The 19256-nt window shown below is 37.7% G+C and overlaps 1 protein-coding gene across 2 annotated transcripts in view; it reads right to left on the bottom strand.

The window, feature by feature from the left end:
• Positions 1-1532: 1532 nt before the first annotated feature.
• OXTR (oxytocin receptor) overlaps positions 1533-19256 on the bottom strand; it is a 139701-nt gene continuing 121977 nt past the window's right edge. For both annotated transcript variants that reach the window (XM_074284029.1, XM_074284028.1), the window contains exon 3: positions 1533-4084. In XM_074284029.1, coding sequence (XP_074140130.1) covers positions 3837-4084 — 248 coding nt within the window. In that variant the 3' untranslated portion in view covers positions 1533-3836. The remainder of the gene's footprint in view (positions 4085-19256) is intronic.

The following is a 19256-nucleotide window of genomic DNA, read 5'->3' as shown; positions in this document are numbered from 1 at the left end:
AGAGACAGAGAGAGAGAGAGAGAGAGAGAGAGAGAGAGAGAGAGAGAGAGAGAGAGAGAGAGAGAGAGAGAGGAGAGGAGAGAGACAGAGAGAGACAGGAGAGAGAGAGATTGGAGGGAGGGAGAGATGGATGGGGGAGGGAGAGAGAAAAGGAGGGAAGAAATGGCAAAGCATGGTTCAGTGCAAACTATAATTGGAAGATTATTTCTCTTTCAGCTCATGGGTAAAATAAGAAGATTGGATTAGACAGTCTATTAGGGGTCCCTGCAGCTATAAATCCTATGATGAGGGTATGTGGATGACTCACAATCTGGTAGCTTCTTACACTGATATTGATTATAAGTTGCCTCTTTAAAAGACAGACAAACAAGAGAGAGAGAGACAGAGATAGAAAGAGATTTGACGCTCTGCCTCATTTCTTGCTTAGCCCTTAATCACTAATTGGGCATTGCCTCAGTCAAACTGAGACCCAGAAAGGCCTTAGCTTAAAGAAGTCGAGTCTCCCACTGCACCCAGGGCCATCTTCAGTCATCTTGATCTATATTTCCCCATTGGACCCAAATGGCTCTGAAGCAGAAAGTGAGATAGGTGACTTTGTTCAGCCCTCCCTCCCTTCAATCCAATTCACTCACATGTCCTGGTGTCACCTTCTTGATGTCATGGGTCCTCTTTGAGAATGAACACACAACACAAGGAAATAAGAAATAAGGGATACTCACATCATCATGTAATCTTGGATAAATGGCTTATACCTGCAAAGAGAGGCAACCATCTTCCAGATGTTTCTTAATGATACAACACTCTGTTACCTTGAGTCTGATGTGTTTAATTAGTTCATGGCATTAGTTCTGATAGGGCAATCTGAAGTTTGGAAGACAAATCCATTGTGTTTTATTTAAATTTAATTACACACATCAGGCTTCACCAGGGACCTTGGCATATTAAGCAACCATATCTTAGAACTCCATATGTTGCATTTAACTTTTTCAAAGATATGGAAGTTGAGCTAGGAGATCTCAAAGATTCCTTCCTATGTTCTATGATGTCATACAAGTCCATGGAGATAGGTAGAGATACTGTGAGTCTATGGTGAAAGGCTCACGAAGCTAAAGTCCGGACACCTGTTCTGGACTAACTGTTGCTTTGAATTAAATCCTGCCTCCCTGGGTCTCAATTTCCACCTCTTCAAAACGAGGGGCTTGGCCTAAATGATCTCCAAGGCCTCTTGGAATAACATTGGGTGATTCTGCACACCCAGGATCAGAATGTCACCGACAGCAGATGCGGTCCCACAATATAAGATGGGGATGCCAGGACTATGAAGTAAGCGGAGGACTTCCAAGGAATGTGGTGAGCCTGTCGTGCTAGAGATGAGCGCTGGGCATGCAGTCGGCTCCCACCCAGAGACATGAAAGCCAAAGCCAACTGGATCACCGAGGCAGCAATTTGAAAAATCCAACACTCCCCCTCCAAAGCCACCACAAATAATCCCTCTTGCAGGCAGCGAATTAAAAAGCGAAAGAGAGAGGACACACATGAGAAAAGCCTTTATTAAGCATCTTATCTGTAAAGCAAATTACAAAAGAAGATTAATCGATAATAGGCAAATATCATCCTTTGGCAATTCACAGAAATATCACGGTATGCATTTGGTAGGACAAAGGTAATCACACTTAGCATCAAGTGACGTTTCACCACAAGTCAATACAAATTTCTAACCCATCTTCTAAAATCTGACCTGCCACATACATCTTCATTTTCTATGTTTATTTCCTGAAATTTCTAACATAAATAATTTTACCCCTAAATATGTTACTATCTAGATCCTAGCAGAAGCAGATGCTGAAGGAAGCTGAGGATCCTTCCCTCAGCCCAGCCTTTTTATCCTATCCCCAATCTGATGAACTGCCCATGGACCCATTAGAAATAGTCCTCCTGGCTCCCCTATTTCAGACTTTATTACCCCATTTCACCAGATGCTCAATATAAATTTCTTACCTTCCCACTCCCAATGGAACTGAACTCCATTCCATTCCAACACTCAAATCTATCACCCCATTCTGAACAGTCATTGATCAGGAAAGTGGCCACTCATACTCCTTGGATAATTAGAAAATCACCCACCATAATTCCTCTGACAGGATGGCAATCTACTGGGCTGTGCTACAGAACCTTTTATTGCTCCATAGTGTCCACTGAGGTTTACCATACTATTTACCAGCTACCATGCATTCTGGACCCTCGGCCATTGCCATCTAACCTGACATTGCCTGATTCTTGACCCTTATCACCTACTCTGCTGCTGCAACCCTAAGAACCCTAAGGCCCAGGAAGGCCTTCCATCTGCCCTACAGCCAAGCCCTGCTATACATATATACATATATACATACTTATATATATGTATTATATATTATATTATGATGCATAAATATATGCTATATATATGTATTATATATAATATATATATATATTTAGAATATAGGATTCTTTTCTGTTTATATCTTAGCACAGTACTTTGCACATTGCTTAATAAATACTTTTCCATTTCATTTTGATAAAATTTTCCATTGTCCATTCAGAGAATTTAAAATTTAGCCCCATAATTTTTAGAATCTGGTTATTTTTAACATTTCAGCTTAATAATAAGATTAATAATAGAATTCAAAGCAGGAGTTGCACATTCCGTCCAGAACCATGTATGTCTTCTCTAGAAGCTAGAAGCTAGAAAAAATAAAGAAGTCTCTTTTTCCAAGGCTTCATCAACTCTATTCTTCATATAGGGATGGAGTATAGAATTATCATTATTTTCACCAGGGGGAGACTCTATGTAGATATCTAGGTAAATAAAAACCCGGAACGTTAGTGCCTTTTGGAAATTCATTTGCAGCCTCAGATTTGCTGTAATTCACTTGTGTTTATTCAATTCTTTAAAAGCCCATCTTTTTTTTTTTAAACCAAACTTCTGGTCTGTTTACCTAAACCAGATTGTCCAATATGACGGTCATGGCTACATTAACCTAATGATGAATAAGCCCTAGTTAATCTGTACCCTGGAGCAACTGTTTGCCACTCCAGAACAGAAGCAGCTGGTCAGGATTTTTTTCCCTAACTGTGCTAATATAGCCCTTAAAACCCTAGATTTTCTGTTCCCAATTTTCCCTTCTCCTTCTAGCCACATGCCCTACCAACCATGCATTCCTCATTACAACACTGGCAAGTTTTACAACAATGAAAGCACTGCTGCTCTACATTTGCCCCAGCAAGCCTACCAACATTAATTTTTGGTGGCTTTTCCTTTTCTACAAGATCTGTGGAACTATCCAATATAGAGAGTTGCTTGGGTCACTGAGAAGTGAAGTGGCTTGCCCAGAGTCACACAGACTACTTTCAGAAGCAGGACTTCACTAGGTTATGCCCCTCTCTCCATTCTTCCAGGCTGCCTTTCATTTCAACAAAGAATAAAGGCAAATCCACAGAAGCCATCCTCTGATCGGGAGGGAGAAGAAGGGAGTCTTGAGTACTTTAGGGGGACAACAAGAGATCTTACCAGAAGGCCCAGAAGATTGAAGGGTCAGTAGATAAGAAGTGGCACAGAACCTCCATAAGGGATGACCACTTTGGTTATTAGATCCATATTTCTGGTACCCCATAATGCATGGGCCCAAATTGTATCTATGTACAGAAGCTTATAATTATACATACATACATACATACATACATTTATATAAATATACACATATATTTGTACATAGACCCCCATGGTGGGTCAGAAATTCCCTGCCAACACAAAGTTAATTAAATCCAGTGACCTCCAAACCCTTTGTCTGGGTTCTTCCTCACTCCCCAGCTGGCTGGGTGAAGCTCTTCAAGCTGGAGCTCTTCCGGCTCAGGACAAAGGTGGAAGAGTTGCTTTTTTTGCTGGCACTGGTCTCACCCCCTGGGTTGGTCTTCAAGTAACTTGTGGAACAGCAGAGAAAACGGTGCACCAGGTCATGAAAGAGGTGGCCTGTGAACAACATGTAGATCCAGGGGTTGCAACAGCTGTTGAGGCTTGCCAGGAGCATGGCAATGATGAACAGAGAGGCTACAGAAAGGGTGAGAGTTAAGATCAAAGCATTAATAGGACATCAAGTCAATATGACAATTGACAGAGCCAACCTGAGGGGAGAAAAGCACAGGGGATGCCCACCAGCTCTAGCACAGCCCTCCCTTACTTTCTGTGTCCCTCAAGCTGTTATTGACACCTTCCTTCCCCACTCACCCAAGGCATCCCCCATAAGCTCCCAAGCAAGATTCTAACACTCCCAAGCTATTGAAAATTAAGCATAAATCTGATCCTGTCACTTTCATATTCATACTTCATTCATATTTCATACACAATGGTTCCTTATTGCCTCTAAAATTAAAAAAGGAAAGAAGGAGGGAAGAAAGGAAGGAAAAAAAGAAGGAAGGAAGAAAAGAAGGAAGGAAGAAAAGAAGGAAGGAAGGAAGGAAGGAAGGAAGGAAGGAAGGAGGGAAGGAAGGAAGGAAGGAAGGAAGGAAGGAAGGAAGGAAGGAAGGAAGGAAGGAAGGAAGGAAGGAAGGAAGGAAGGAAGGAAGGAAGGAAGGAAGGAAGGAAGGAAGGAAGGAAGGAAGGAAGGAAGGAAGGAAGGAAGGAAGGAAGGAAGGAAGGAAGGAAGGAAGGAAGGAAGGAAGGAAGGAAGGAAGGAAGGAAGGAAGGAAGGAAGGAAGGAAGGAAGGAAGGAAGGAAGGAAGGAAGGAAGGAAGGAAGGAAGGAAGGAAGGAAGGAAGGAAGGAAGGAAGGAAGGAAGGAAGGAAGGAAGGAAGGAAGGAAGGAAGGAAGGAAGGAAGGAAGGAAGGAAGGAAGGAAGGAAGGAAGGAAGGAAGGAAGGAAGGAAGGAAGGAAGGAAGGAAGGAAGGAAGAAGAGAGAGAGGGGGAGGAGGGAAGAGGAGAGAGGGAAGAAATGGAAATATTTCTTCAAATTCTCATTGATCCAGCCAATACATTTGGGCTTCAATGCTTCTCAGATCCAAGATTTTATCAATGTGAAGTCTCCCTCCACTAGCACAGATCATGACCCCAGCCAGACAGCTTAGTGAACAGTTTTTAACAGTTGATCTGGCCAAGAAAGCCACCATCCAGTGGCTAGACTGATGATGAATTATCCCAACAAGCAATAATTCTAGAGTCATAGCACTTGGATTGAACCTCACCTTTGACACTATTTTCTTGGGAAACTCATGCAAACCTTCTCCTATATCTTAGTTTTCTCATCTTCATAATTAGGAAAAGTTGCATTATATTTCCCCTGAGATCTATGTCAACTTTGGATCTGTGATCCTATGGTCCAAGGGAGATATCAGGGTAAATGACCTTGGACCTCAGTTTCCCCATCTGTTACATAAGAGGTTTAGACTAAATGACTGCTTACTTGGGTCTTTTCTAGTTCTACATTTATGATTCTATAAATATGGTTTTACAAATAGGACTACCATTAGAGTACTACATTTGTTGCTGTTGCCATTGTTATTGTTCATTGGCTGCTGCTGTTGATTTATTGACTGGTTGTTTTGGTTTTTTTCCTGGCAATAGGAATCAGAAATCTATAGCAACCATGGACACCAATACCTAACCTAGCCACTTTCATCATTTAACCCAAAGCCAAACTTAATCAAGGAAATTCAACATTGTAGTAGAAGAGCTGCTTCTCCCAGACTGAGATGAATTTCTAAATTTGTTCAGAGGAAAGGGAGCTCCTGGAAGCTATGTCTCTTGGCCCGAGTATGGCCCTACAGAGAGATTGTCTAGGTAGAAATGTTCATTTGTTCCCAGAAGAGTGTACTTGATTAAATAGCTTCATCATTACTGAGGCCCTCAGAGCTATTCAAAAACCTTTTCAGCTTCTCAGATCAGCAAGAGAATTTCCTAATAGAATTGAACAGATTGAAAAAGACTTTCTATGGAGAAGGGGAGAAAGGGGAAATTATCAGCACAGATTTGGTTAAACAAAAGATAAATACTGAATGAAAAGTTGGTTGATTTATGCTAAATTAGTCCAATGCATCAGTCAACTTCCTTGTGTAAATCTTCCCTTTCCTAAAAGTTCCCAGTTCTTATTAGGTTAAGTCTCAAACTGTAGATTTTAATAGAGAAATTGTTTAGGCCTGTCAAGCAGAGGAGAGCCACCATCTCTCTCACCAGTTTTCCCTCTCTTCTCTCTTCCATCTCTCCAAATCCTATCTATCCATCAATCCTAATCGTCTTTGTGAAAGTCTCCCTGACCCTCTGAATCCTCACTGCTCTCTCCCTCCAACTCTTAGTCAGAGATTCTGAGCTGGAAGGGCCCTCAGAAGCCAAGGAGTCTGACATTTCACAAGTGAAAAAAATTAAGGCTCAGAGAATGGAAGGTATTTGCTGAAGGTCACACAGCTAGGAAGCCTCAGAGGCAGGTTTTGATCCCAGCTCTTCTGGCAGTCCAGTCAGTGCTCTGGCCATTGAATCACGATTCTCCTGGAACTCTGAATGTGTGCCACACTCCTGAGCATTTAATTAGATACTGTCTTAAGTGACTTAATAATAATCCCTTCTAGAGCAATATAATAAAATTAAACATGTATTGTTATTCAGTTGTTTCAGTAACGTTTGAATCTTCATTACCTCATTTGGGATTTTCTTAGCAAAGATACTGGATAAGTTGCCATTTCCTTTTCCAGCTCATTTTACAGATGAGGAAAGGGAAGCAAACAGAATTAAGTGACTTCTCCAGGGTCACACAGTGTCCAAGAATGTATTTGATTTCAGGTCTTCCTGATTCCAGACCCAGAACTCTATCCATTTTGCCACCTCGATGTCCATAATAATCCCTTCCAGAGACTCATAATAAAATCAAATAATTATATGATTCTTTAAAGTTTGCAAAATGATATGTACATGAATATATGCACATCTATATATACATATCATTTGGATAACACAATTGTGGTTTGCTCCTCAGACTAGATACTCTATTTCTCAATTCCAGGCATTTTCACGTGCTAATCCTCAGAAGGGTCTCCTTCTTCATGTCCACCTCCTGAAATACAGTCTTATGTCACCCCCCAACTCAATGGACCCTAATGTCTCCTTATTACCTCCAGCATCCAATATAAAATCTGTTTGGTGTTCCATACCCTTTCTAGTCTGCTCCTTCCATCATCAACTTTCCCAGTGTTCTTAAACCTTATTCTCATATAAATTCTGGGTACGGTGACCCTGGCCTCCTGGCAATTTCTTAAACAAGAAACTACAGCTCCCAACTTTTAGCATCGCCTCTGACTGTCCCTTACCTACAATGGTCTTCTTCCTCATCTCCCACCTCTTGACACCCCCAACTAAGTCCAGTCAAAATCCCACCTTCTACAAGAGACCTTTCCTGATCCCTTTCAAGACTAGTGCTTTCCCTCTGCTGATTTACCCAATTTGCCCTTACCACATAGCATGTTTATACAAAGACATCTGCATGCTGTCCCCCCCATCAGTCTGTGAGCTCCTTGAGATCCAGGACTTACTTTTGCTCTTCTTTGTATCCCCAGCTTCAGGACAATGCCTGACACATAATGGGGTGCTTACTAAATGCTTGTCAACTGACTGATGACTGACTGAAATCTCTGATTCCAGAGTCAAAGGATATGAATTAAGATCCTGCTTCTGTTGTATGATCTTGGGCAAATTAATTTATTGTCCTCCAACTCAGATTCTTAATTTGTAAAAATGAGAGGATTAAACCAAATGCTGAGGCCCTCTAGAACTTTAAGCCTTTCACCTTCTGAGGCAGATGCCTTTTTATTATCTGTGTAAGAGTTCCCTGGTGAGTAAAGTTTCTCTCCCAGCACAGAGCAGCAATGGCTCTGTAGTGTTTAACCTTAGAGTTGACTGAGCTACCTGAGAGACTAAATGACTTGCTGAGAATGGCAAAAACTATCAGCTATTTTTTCAATATGTCATGTGGCCTGTCATGTTTAATATGACTAAGGTTTATCTCTTCAACTTAAGTCCAACTTTCTAAAAGGCACATCCTATACTTCTCTCTATACTGGGGTAGACTAGGGCTGCCCAGCATGGACTGGACACATAGCAGATACTCAGCAAATCTTGGTGGGTTGGTTAATTGAGTTAACTCAGAGGGAATGTTGGGTAGAGAAACAATAGAACTCTGAACAAATAAACATATTTTATCCCCTATGATTCGTCCTCTTTGCCAATGATCATTAGCAAGAAAGGACCCAAGAATGAGAGATAGCCATTAAAGTAGGAAGTTCTTATATCAAGTGAAGTCAACAACATAGAACTAGTATCCAACATACCATAATAATGCTGAATCAATGTTAAAGAAAAAACAGAGAACAAGAAGGAACTTAAGTGCTTAAGATTAAATAATATTATTTTAATTATATCACTTATTTAATTTAATAAATTTATTAATTAATTAATTTAATAAATTATATAATTGTTTAATTAAGATTCAATAATTAAGTTAAGAATAATTAAATCAAAAAAACAAAGGACTGATATCTCCTAACATAGTTGGAGATCTTTCAATGGGCTATGATTTTGTCTCCCAGACCTTTCAGTTAGCAGACAGATATTTCTGAGGACAAAAAATGGTATTTTTTTAAATGGTATCATTTTTAAAGAAGATAACATCTTAGTACAAATGAGATTATCAAATCACAAAGAACTCTGAAGAAAGATGCAGGATGATAAAGTCTGAATTGAAAGAAGGAGAAAGCCAGAATTTGGAGGAAGCACTAGATAAGGACACTGTGGTTGGAGGGTGGACAGCCTTGAAGGAGCACATTGAAGAAGAAAAGGGACGCAGAAAGTGGTGACCCAGGTGATTTTGTTTGTTTTGCAATAGTACCCCACATCCTGCCCCCACAATATTAAAACAATGTTGTTCCTTTTCGTGATTGGATATGAAATCACGCAGGAATAATAATTTATAAACCTAATCTTATAAACCAAAGCTTTGTAAACTGTTGTTCACAACCCCAATAAGGGGTCATGTAATTAAATACAAGATCACAGAATTATGATTTATTATCAATAAATGTTTGGTTTGTATACCTATTTTATATATGTATATATCCACATTGCATAAAAATTTATCAAGCAAAAAGACCCTGTCTTAGATTATAGAACAGTCAAGTACTCTCTCCCTTATTCAATCCTTCTGAAGGCCTAAATTAGCCAAGAACAGCTGACTGGCAGCCAGCCACGTGCCTGTCTAGGTGTGGCTAGCCCCACAGTCATATCCAGTACAGAGACATATAGTCTACTTCTTCTAAACCAAAAAAATTCAATAGAAAAACACTTTAGTCCTGCCACGTTATCCAGAATAGCAGTGTTTTAGTTTCTTTTTTTCTCCTTCTCTTCTCAAAACTCTTTGATGGTTCCCTATTATTACCAAATGATAACTGAACTTGTTGATAATAGCTAACAATTACATAGATTTTTAAAATTTTGTGTAATATTTTACAATTATGATCTCATTTCATTCTTACAACAACCCTTGAAGATTGGTGTTGGTATTATCCCTATTTTATAGGTGAGGAAACTGAGGTACAGAGAAATTGAGTTCACTCAGTGTTATACAGCTAATAACTATTTAAGGCAGGATTTGAATTCAGGCCTTCCTCATTCTAGATCCAGCACTCTAGTCACTATACCACATAGCTGCTTAAGCATTTAAGGCCAGAGAGGCTGCTAACTTTCACTTATAGTCTTATCCCATGTTTATTCATCCTTATATCCTCTCTACTCTAGGCAAACTGAACTGAGCATGTACTTTCCAATCTCTATCTTTGCTTATAGCATGTTTCATGCATAGAATGTCCCACTGACCAGACCCAATCTTACCTGCTGATAAAAATTCGCCCCATCCTTCAAGGGTCATTTCAAAAATTACTTCTCCATGAAGTCTACCTTACTCTCCTCAGTTAGGAGTTAATTTTCCTTCTTTGGACTCTGTATAGCTCTTTGCCCCCTTTTTGTACTTATGGCATAAAGATAAGATAAAGATAAGAAGATATGGCATAAAGATAAAGAAAAGAATTTTGAGTAAACCATCATGTTTCAAAGAGAGAAAGAGACACATAAAAGGAAAATCACTTATTCAAAGTCAACTATGTGACAGAACGATTTCAACCCAATCTTCTATCAGCAAATCTCATGTGTTTGCCATTGAACCACATTGCCTTCCTTTAGCTGCTCTATTTTATGTCATAATTATTTCTGTACATACCATAATCCTCATTTATATTTTAAGACCTATGAAAGCAGGAAGCATATCAAACTTAATTTGCTATTTTTTTTCCATTATCTAACGCAATGGGTGCTTACAAAACTTTTGCTGAATGACATCAGTCATAACCAAATAAATGTATATTTAAATAGATCTTCAGTATTACTTCATATTTTTAAAATTGGCAAAGATGGAAAATGAAATTATTGGCAGAGCTATGAGAAAATAGTTACATTAATTTTCTACTTTTTTCTTCTTTTTTATTTTTTTTTTTACAAAGCATATGCATGGGTAACTTTTCCACCATTGACCCTTGCAAAACCTTTTGTTCCAAATTTTCCCTCCTACCCCCCCCATAGCTAGCAGGTAATCTAATATATGTTACACACACACACACACACACACACACACACACACACACACACACACACACACATATATATATATATATATATATATATATATATATATCTGGGTGTAGATTCTCTCCTCATCACTGAACAAGTGGAACTTGTTGAAGAGAGCCATGTCCCTCAAAATTGATCATTGTATAATCTTGTTGTTGCTGTATATAATGATCTCATAGTTCTTCTCATTTCACTCAGCATCAGTTCCTGTAAGTCTCTCCAGGCCTTTCTGTATTCATCCTGCTGGTCATTTCTTACAGAACAATAATATTCCATAACATTCATATACCACAATTTATTCAGCCAATCTCCAACTGATGGGCATCCACTCAGTTTCCAGTTTCTGGCTACTACAAAGAGGGCTGCCACCAACATTTTGGCACATACAGGTCCCTTTCCCTTCTTTAGTATTTCTTTGGGATATAAGCCCAGTAGTAACACTGCTGGGTCAAAGGGTATGCACAGTTTGATAACTTTTTGAGCGTAGTTCCAAACTGCTCTCCAATTCCTCCAACAATGTAACAGTGTCCCAGTTTTCCTACATCCCCTCCAACATTTGTCATTATCATTTCCTGTCATTTTAACCAATCTGACAAATATGTAGTAGTATCTCAGAGTTGTCTTATTTTGCATTTCTCTGATCAATAATAATTGGAGCATCTTTTCATGTGACTATAAATAGTTTCATTTTCTTCATCTGAAAATTGTTCATTTCCTTTGACCATTTATCTATTGGAGAATGGCTTGAACTACCATACATTTGAATCAATTCTCCATATATTTTAGAAATGAGGTCTTTATCAGATCTTTTGGATGTAAAAATGTTTTCTCAGTTTATTGCTTCCCTTCTAATCTTGTCTGCATTAGTTTTGTTTGTATAAAAACTTTTTAACTTAATATAATCAAAATTATCTATTTTGTGATCAATGAGTTCTAATTCTTCTTTGGTCACAAATTCCTTCCTCCTCCACAGATTTGAGAAGTAAAATGTCCTATATTCTTCTAATTTGTTTATAATATCATTCTTTATGTCTAGATCATGAACCCATTTTGACCTTTTCTTGGTATAGAGTGTTAGGTGTGGGTCTATGGCTACTTTCTGCCATATTAGTTTCTAATTTTCCCAGCAGTTATTGTCAAACAGTGAATTCTTATCTCAAAAGCTGGGGCCTTTAGATTTGTCAAACACTAGATTGCTATAGTTATTGACTATTTTCTTCTGTGAACCTAACCTATTCCACTGATCAACTTCTCTATTTCTTAGTCAATACCAAATGGTTTTGGTGACTGTTGCTTTATAATATAATTTTAAATCTGGTACAGCTAGGCCACCTTCATTTGCTTTTCTCTTCATTAATTCCTTTGAAATTCTTGATCTTTTGTTCTTCCATATGAACTTTATTTTTTCTAGGTCATTAAAATAGTTTCTTGGGAGTCTGATTGGTATAGCACTAAATAAATAGATTAGTTTAGGGAGTATTGTCATCTTAATTATATTTGCTCTATCTATCCAAGAGCACTTAATATTTTTCCAGTTGCTTAGATCTGACATTATTTGTGTGGAAAGTGTTTTGTAGTTTTCCTCATATAGTTTCTGACTTTCCCTTGGCAAACAGATTCCCAAATATTTTATACTATTCTACTCTTGGGGTTATGAAATGGTCTAATTATTTGGGAAAGTAATGTGGAATTATACCATAAAAAGTTTTTTAAAATTATTTACACCCTTTATCCTACCAATTTGAATATTAGGTTTATGTTATAAGGAATATATATGTGTCTGTATAGACATATGCATATATACAAATATATATGTAAAAATAAAAGATCTATTTGTACAATAATATTCCTAGAAATTCTTTTTGTGATGGCCAAAAGTTGAAAATAAATTATAGGTCCAAAACTTTGGGAATGATGAAACAAGCCATGGCATATATAAATGTAATAGAATATTACAGTCCTGAAAGGAACAATAAATAATAAGGTTTCTCCCAAAAAAAATGGGCAGACTGCTATGAAGTGATACAGATTAAGGAAAACAGATCTCAAAGATAAGCTTACACAGCAATTATGGCATTATAATGAAGTGTCGATCTGGTAGCACAATTCAGGCTAAATACGGTGACATTGGCACTGGCTAATTAAAATTAAACCACATATCATGTTTTTATTGAAAGACTATCCATTTAGTTAGTTTCATTGATTTTCCCCTTTTTTCTGGAAGAAGAGAGAATTTACTGGATAGGAAATAGCGAGCAATATATTTAGAAATGAAGTAGTGATGGAAAAAACAAAAGGTATCAATAAAAAGTCATTTCTTTAAAATTAAATCCTACCCCCTTTCCTTACTTTTGACAAGTGACAAATTACAAGGGGGTGCAACTGAATGTACAATCATTCTTTTGTATTATTATGGTTGAAACAAAACTGATCAATGGATCAGTAAAACACATATTTCCTAAACTGAATTGAATTAATAGAGGTAAGAGCTTAGAAGCATGAAACATTTCCATTCTAAGAAGCATGAAACAAATTCACACAAAGGAGTAAAAGGACTGACATCAGATTAATTCCACAGCTTATTTTACAGCACTTTACAATTTTTTTTCTGAAGCAATTGGGGTTAAGTGACTTGCCCAGGATCACACAGCTAGGAAGTGTTAATGTCTGAAACCATATTTGAACTCTCTGAGATCCTCTTGATTTCAGGGCTGAGCCACCTAGCTGAGCCACCTAGCTGCCCCAAGAGCACTTTACATTATAAAGCACTTTCCTCAGTAGAAAAAAAAAATTTGTGAGATGGAGAGTTTTGAATATATCTGTCCCCACTAAAGTCACTGTGACTTACTGATCTCACAGCTAGTAAGAATAAGAGTTGAGACTGTGTAATGTCGTTTCCATTTTTCCATGTTACCCAAAAAAATATTTTGAGTGGGAGAGAGAACGGGAGGGAATTGGGCTCTGAGAGTAAGGAATGGAAAACAAAGAAGGGCCACCTTCTGTATACGGAGGACATTGAAAAATAGACTGGGAACCTCAATAGGTAAATATCACCTTTTTGAGAACTCAAACACTTAAAGCAGATCAATTATCAAAGACTGCCCCTTAGTGGCTGGTCTATAAGAGATTGTAGAACCATTGAGTCAAAGGGATGGAAGGGTCTTGTAAGTCACTTAGTCCAACCTCTTTCTAGGTTCCAGGGTTCACTTTACACCATCGTTGGTAGAATGATCACCCAGCTTATATGTGAACATTTTCTATCCTATCCTAAATCTTTCTTTTCCCTATCCATGCCATAACTCCTTTCTACCCAAACAACAACCTCTTTTCCATACCTTTAAAACTTCTGAAATATTGAATCCTATATCCAGGACAATTGTCCACAAGTATACTTAATTTGCAGCAGGGGCAAGCTAGGTGATACAATGGATAGAACACTGGAATTGGAATAAGAAGGTCTGTGTTCAAATCCTACCTTGGATATTATGTAATCCCGGGCAGGTCACTTTATCTCTCTTGACCTATTTCCCCATTTATAAAATAGGTATAGTCTTTCCCTTATAATGTTATTCCAAGTATCCATTATTGTTCCTTTCAGGGCAGCAATATTCCATTCCAAGTGTGCAGATGATAGAACAAAGATAAAGTGATTTGCCACCCTAAACCACTGCTATTACTCTAGCTTCCCTCCCCTTATCAAGGGTCCCAAATTCCAGGCAAAACAAACTATAGCTATTTCCCCTTTCTTCCAGGTATCCCTTTTTACTATCCCTGCCTCACAAGGATAAACCTCCTACCCACTACATCACTGAAATTTGCAATTCTCTAAGTTCCCTGACATGATCACTAACAGAAATCTGGAAGAAGAGAAAAGGGACTCTGGATGACAGGTGATTTATCCCATGATCACAGAGGTAGTATGTGTCAGAGGCAGACATAACCCAAGTATTTCTTATTTCAATATTGACCCTATTCCCACAATGTCTCTCCCATTCTCTTCCTTTTTTCCTTTTTTTCAGACTGGATAGGCTATCCACAAATCATAGATTCCCCCTTAGCAAGGCTATAATCATGTGCTATCATGGCCAATGTCTTTCTGTTTTAACCAAATACTAGCCACATGACTCTTAATACCTCAGCATTGCAAGCAATTTTCTGTTGGATCTAGGCAATAGTGATGCATTTGAAATCAGAGGACCCAGTTTCAGATCCCATCTCTTTCACTTACAAGATGTACAATCTTAGGGAAAACAGTTAATTTATCAAGCTTTGGTTTCCTCATCTGTAAAGAGAGGCTAACCTCTAAGATTTCTTCCAGTTCTATGATCTGCTAAAGCCTAGATTGTGATCTGCATTGATAGAGGAAATTCTCACGCCAGAAAATTCCATCCAGAAAAATATCCTTGTTTGACAGGGAGAACAAATGTGTAACAAAAGATGGGCTTTTGGGACAATTTGACATCATTGCAAGAGCGATGCAATTTCCCAGCTATGACCCCACCCACTCTCCTATTATTCCACTAGCAAATAACGAGTACTTGGAGTCCTATTTAGTCAGTCAGTGGATAACAATCCAGGAAGCAAAAAGAGGAGGTGAAGGTTGCCTATGATAGGACTTTGAAAACGGCAGTATTGGGAGCCCATGCCCGAACGCCTTGCCCAACTGCTATGCCATTGATCATCTTGGAAATGGTGAATGGGTCAGCACTTGCAAAGTGTGTTTTATTGCATGCTATCTTTGCTCACCCACAGAGGGAAATAAAAAAAGTGGTGTCATTTATACATTGTGACCTATATAAATTATACATTTATACATTATATAATGTGTAATATACATTATAAAACTTCTGAAGTACCTATGAACTGACTGTGGATAGGCTGGGTCTTGGGTAAGCTACACAAGCTTTCAGCAGTTTAAGTGAATTACCAATTTTATTCCTTTTGTTGATTCCAACACTATGATAAAACTAAGCATTAGGCTTTCCTTCTCAGGGCCTTGTGCAGTAAATTCCTTTTTTACTATGTTCATATGATTAAGAAAAAGGGAGAGAGGCAGTCATTGTCAGTGGGATGGGGGCTCAGAGATAGTCTAAATCTGATTCATTAACTTCCCCCTCCAGAAACTATTACAAAGGGCATACCCCTTAGTAAGAATAAAAGCATTCATTCATTCCCTGAAAAATCTAGGAAGCATGTCATTTCCCCAGGGCTCCCCCTGGTGTTGAATGGGATATACAACCTAGAGTTTTATCCAGAAACATAACAAAAATTTTATTCTTACTATAGTGAGTAGCAGAACAGTACGGTGGGTTATAGATTTTAAATGATCTGTACACAGAATAGAAGCAAAATCAGGTAAATGAGGAAAATACAAATGAATACTGCAGTCCTATAAAAGCAAACAACAAAAAAGAGGGAAGGGAATTATTTAACTAATTTTGAGTACAAGTAGGTCAAGAAAGTAGCATTCCTGCTTAGGGCTGTGACAATTCCAGCTTCAAGGAATTGTCAAATAAAAGTTGAATAGGATCATAATTTGAATGAAAAAACAGCACGCATAAAAAAGACAGTACTCCTCAATTTCCATCTTGCTTTTGTCTTGTTTACCAGAGAGATCAAACTTCAAAATGGAAATATGGAATAACGGAACATACTTAATAGGAACTAAAACCTAAGATCAGTAACAAGATGGTAAGAGAATATATTAACTCCTGGCCCAGAAAAAAATTGCATCCAAAAGTAAAGAAAGAACTCTAAGGTATGACTGCTGAGTGGTGACTAGACACTGACAAAAGTTCCAGTTTTCACAAAAGGGAAGGAGGTAGAGTCAACCATAGGTTAATGGATTTGTTATCAAATCTTGGCAATTTCTAAGATGCATTATTTTAAAAAGTGACTCATGAGCACTTAGAGAAGGTACAAGTAACAACTAAGAGCAATCATGCCAGATAACCTTCATTTACTATTTTGAGTTACTAGGGAAAATGCATCAGAAGAATGCTATGAGTGCATTTATGAATGACACAAAGCCAGGAGGAAAAATAATGGATGGCATGTCTAGGATTCCAAAAAATCTCAACAAATAAGGGTTAAAAAGTTGAATTTTTAAAAGGGATAAATGTTAAAAAGAAAGAAAGAAAGAAAGAAAGAAAGAAAGAAAGAAAGAAAGAAAGAAAGAAAGAAAGAAAGAAAGAAAGAAAGAAGGAAGGAAGGAAGGAAGGAAGGAAGGAAGGAAAAGAAAGAAAGAAAGAAAGAAAGAAAGAAAGAAAGAAAGAAAGAAAGAAAGAAAGAAAAAGAAAAACCTCCTGCACTTGATTTTTTAATTCCAAACTCTAAGGCAAGGGGATTAGGCTCAAAAGCTATACATAAATGAATGAATAAGATGAATTAACTGAATGAAAAAGCATTTTGTTAGGCACTGACTGTGTTCCAGGCATTTTTATGCTCAGCACTAGGAATAGTAATGCCAAAAGCAAGATAGCTTTTCCCTTCAAGAAGATGACTCATGAAGAGAGTAGTGTTTTGGTCAAGAGAGTCACAGGGATGGCAAGTGGAAAAGATGCAACTGATTGACACATTTCTTCCAAGAATGGTCCTGTTTACTCATGGAAGAAAGATATAAGAGCTTTAGTAGACTCCAATATCAATATACCAGCAACACAGCATGGCAACCAAAATATAAAATGTAGCACTGTTCCAATGATGGATGGCTTTATCATTATTAGAAGGGGTAGTCCCAAGAAATGAGCTCACAGATAGCGAAGTAGAGTAAGTAGTTTTCCTTATGTAAAGCCTAAATCTATCATTTTATAACTTTCACTTATGGATCAGTGGAGTACTCTCCCAACCCCCTCAGGTTCTGCTATCTCCCACCCATACCCACCCGAGTTCCCTTGTATTTTGGGGTATTTTTTAATTTACTCTTCTAGGAACATGTTTCTTTGCCCCACCCCAGTGGAATGTATATTCCTTAGGAACCAGGAGAGTTTTTGCCTCTATATACAAAGCACCTAGCACTGTATCCAACACATAATAAATGCTTGTTGTTTTAATACTTATTGATCATCATTTGGGTAGTTTCTAACCCCTTCATATATAATTTACTGAGTTTTTCTGTCCCTTGTCCCTCCAAAAGTTTTTTTTCAAATAGTCTCATTTGATGATGAGCTTTTCTGAACTTTGTTAGACTAATCCTGGGACAAAAGACATGTGATATACCACCAAGACCATATTCATCTATTTCTAATTTGGTCAGGCTGCCCAAAGCCAGTGACCCTTCCCCTTCAGAGTGAGGCACCAGCTTAGGACTTTAGTGGCAAAAATGTTATCTGGCTTTTGTGAAATTGAAGTATTATATGTAGACTGAGAGAAATGAGAATCTAGCAGACCTCAGGAATATTTTGCTCACAAATCATTCCTTTAATCTAAGGTTCTGGAATTTTATTAAGCATTGATGTCAAGCACAAACCAGCTCATAGTTTTAAGTCTTCTGTTTTAGTGAAATCACAGTTAGAATATTATTAGGTGTAAGTGCCATGTTCTATAAAGGACATTGACAAACTGAAATGATTCCAGTGAAGGACTGCCATGGTGGTAAAGGGCTTAATTGAAACTATTATTCAAATAAACTGGGCATGGTTAGCCTGGAGAATGAAAGACAAATGCAACAGAAAGGGATGTCATAGCTCTATAATATTCTTCAGTGTCATAAGTAAGAAAATTCTTGAGGGAGATTAAATAACTGACCCAAGGCCATATTGATAGTTAACTTAAGAAGCAGAATTTGAACTATGTTTTCTGATCAAGAGGATAGTGCCCATTCTAGTGTAAAACACTATCTTTGTTTGGCATTGTAGAATATAAATAGGATCCATGAGAGGACCTTATAGAGCAATAAAACATAAGTTTAGTAAAAAAAAGAAAAGAAAAAAAAAGTTTTACACTAATAATATTTCAATTGATCTGTGACTTTGCAGATTTGGGCATTCACTTGCAAAATGTATTATAAACCACAATTTGTCTATACCTGCTCATGTTTACCATAGGGGTCCACTTAAAAGAAAGAGTTCTTCCCTCAATTATTCTTGCATCATAAGGATAACAATGGAGCATGTAGACTATTAATTGGTTTCATTATGTGATCTTTTTTCTAATCATACATTTTTCCTTGTTTGTAAGGTACTACAACCTACAGACATCCACTATTAACTCCCACTTTCCAATGACCTTTAAAATACATTGGACATCAGATCTTTGGATTCCATAACTCACAGCCAGCAACATTTGGTATTTAAAGAGAGAATTGTCCCTTTTAAAAAAAAATAGGATCCTAAAAACATGGAGTCATTAAAATATTTTTTTAGCTTCTCAAAGTCAATCCAACCTACTTCTATACAATTCTGGATCCAACTCAAAATATACTTACAGAAGCTGCCCAAGTTTATATTTCTATATATGTATGTGCGTACATATATTGATAGATATGTATCTATATAAACATATGTAGAGAGAGGGAGGAGAAAGTGACAACAAACAGACAAAGGAGAGACAGAAACACAGAGAGGGG

This window comes from Sminthopsis crassicaudata, chromosome 1 (genome assembly GCF_048593235.1).
Source record: "Sminthopsis crassicaudata isolate SCR6 chromosome 1, ASM4859323v1, whole genome shotgun sequence".
Taxonomy (NCBI): Eukaryota; Metazoa; Chordata; class Mammalia; order Dasyuromorphia; family Dasyuridae; genus Sminthopsis; species Sminthopsis crassicaudata.
The sequence above is the reverse complement of the archived record's forward strand: the minus strand, read 5'-3'. Positions and strand labels throughout refer to the sequence as shown.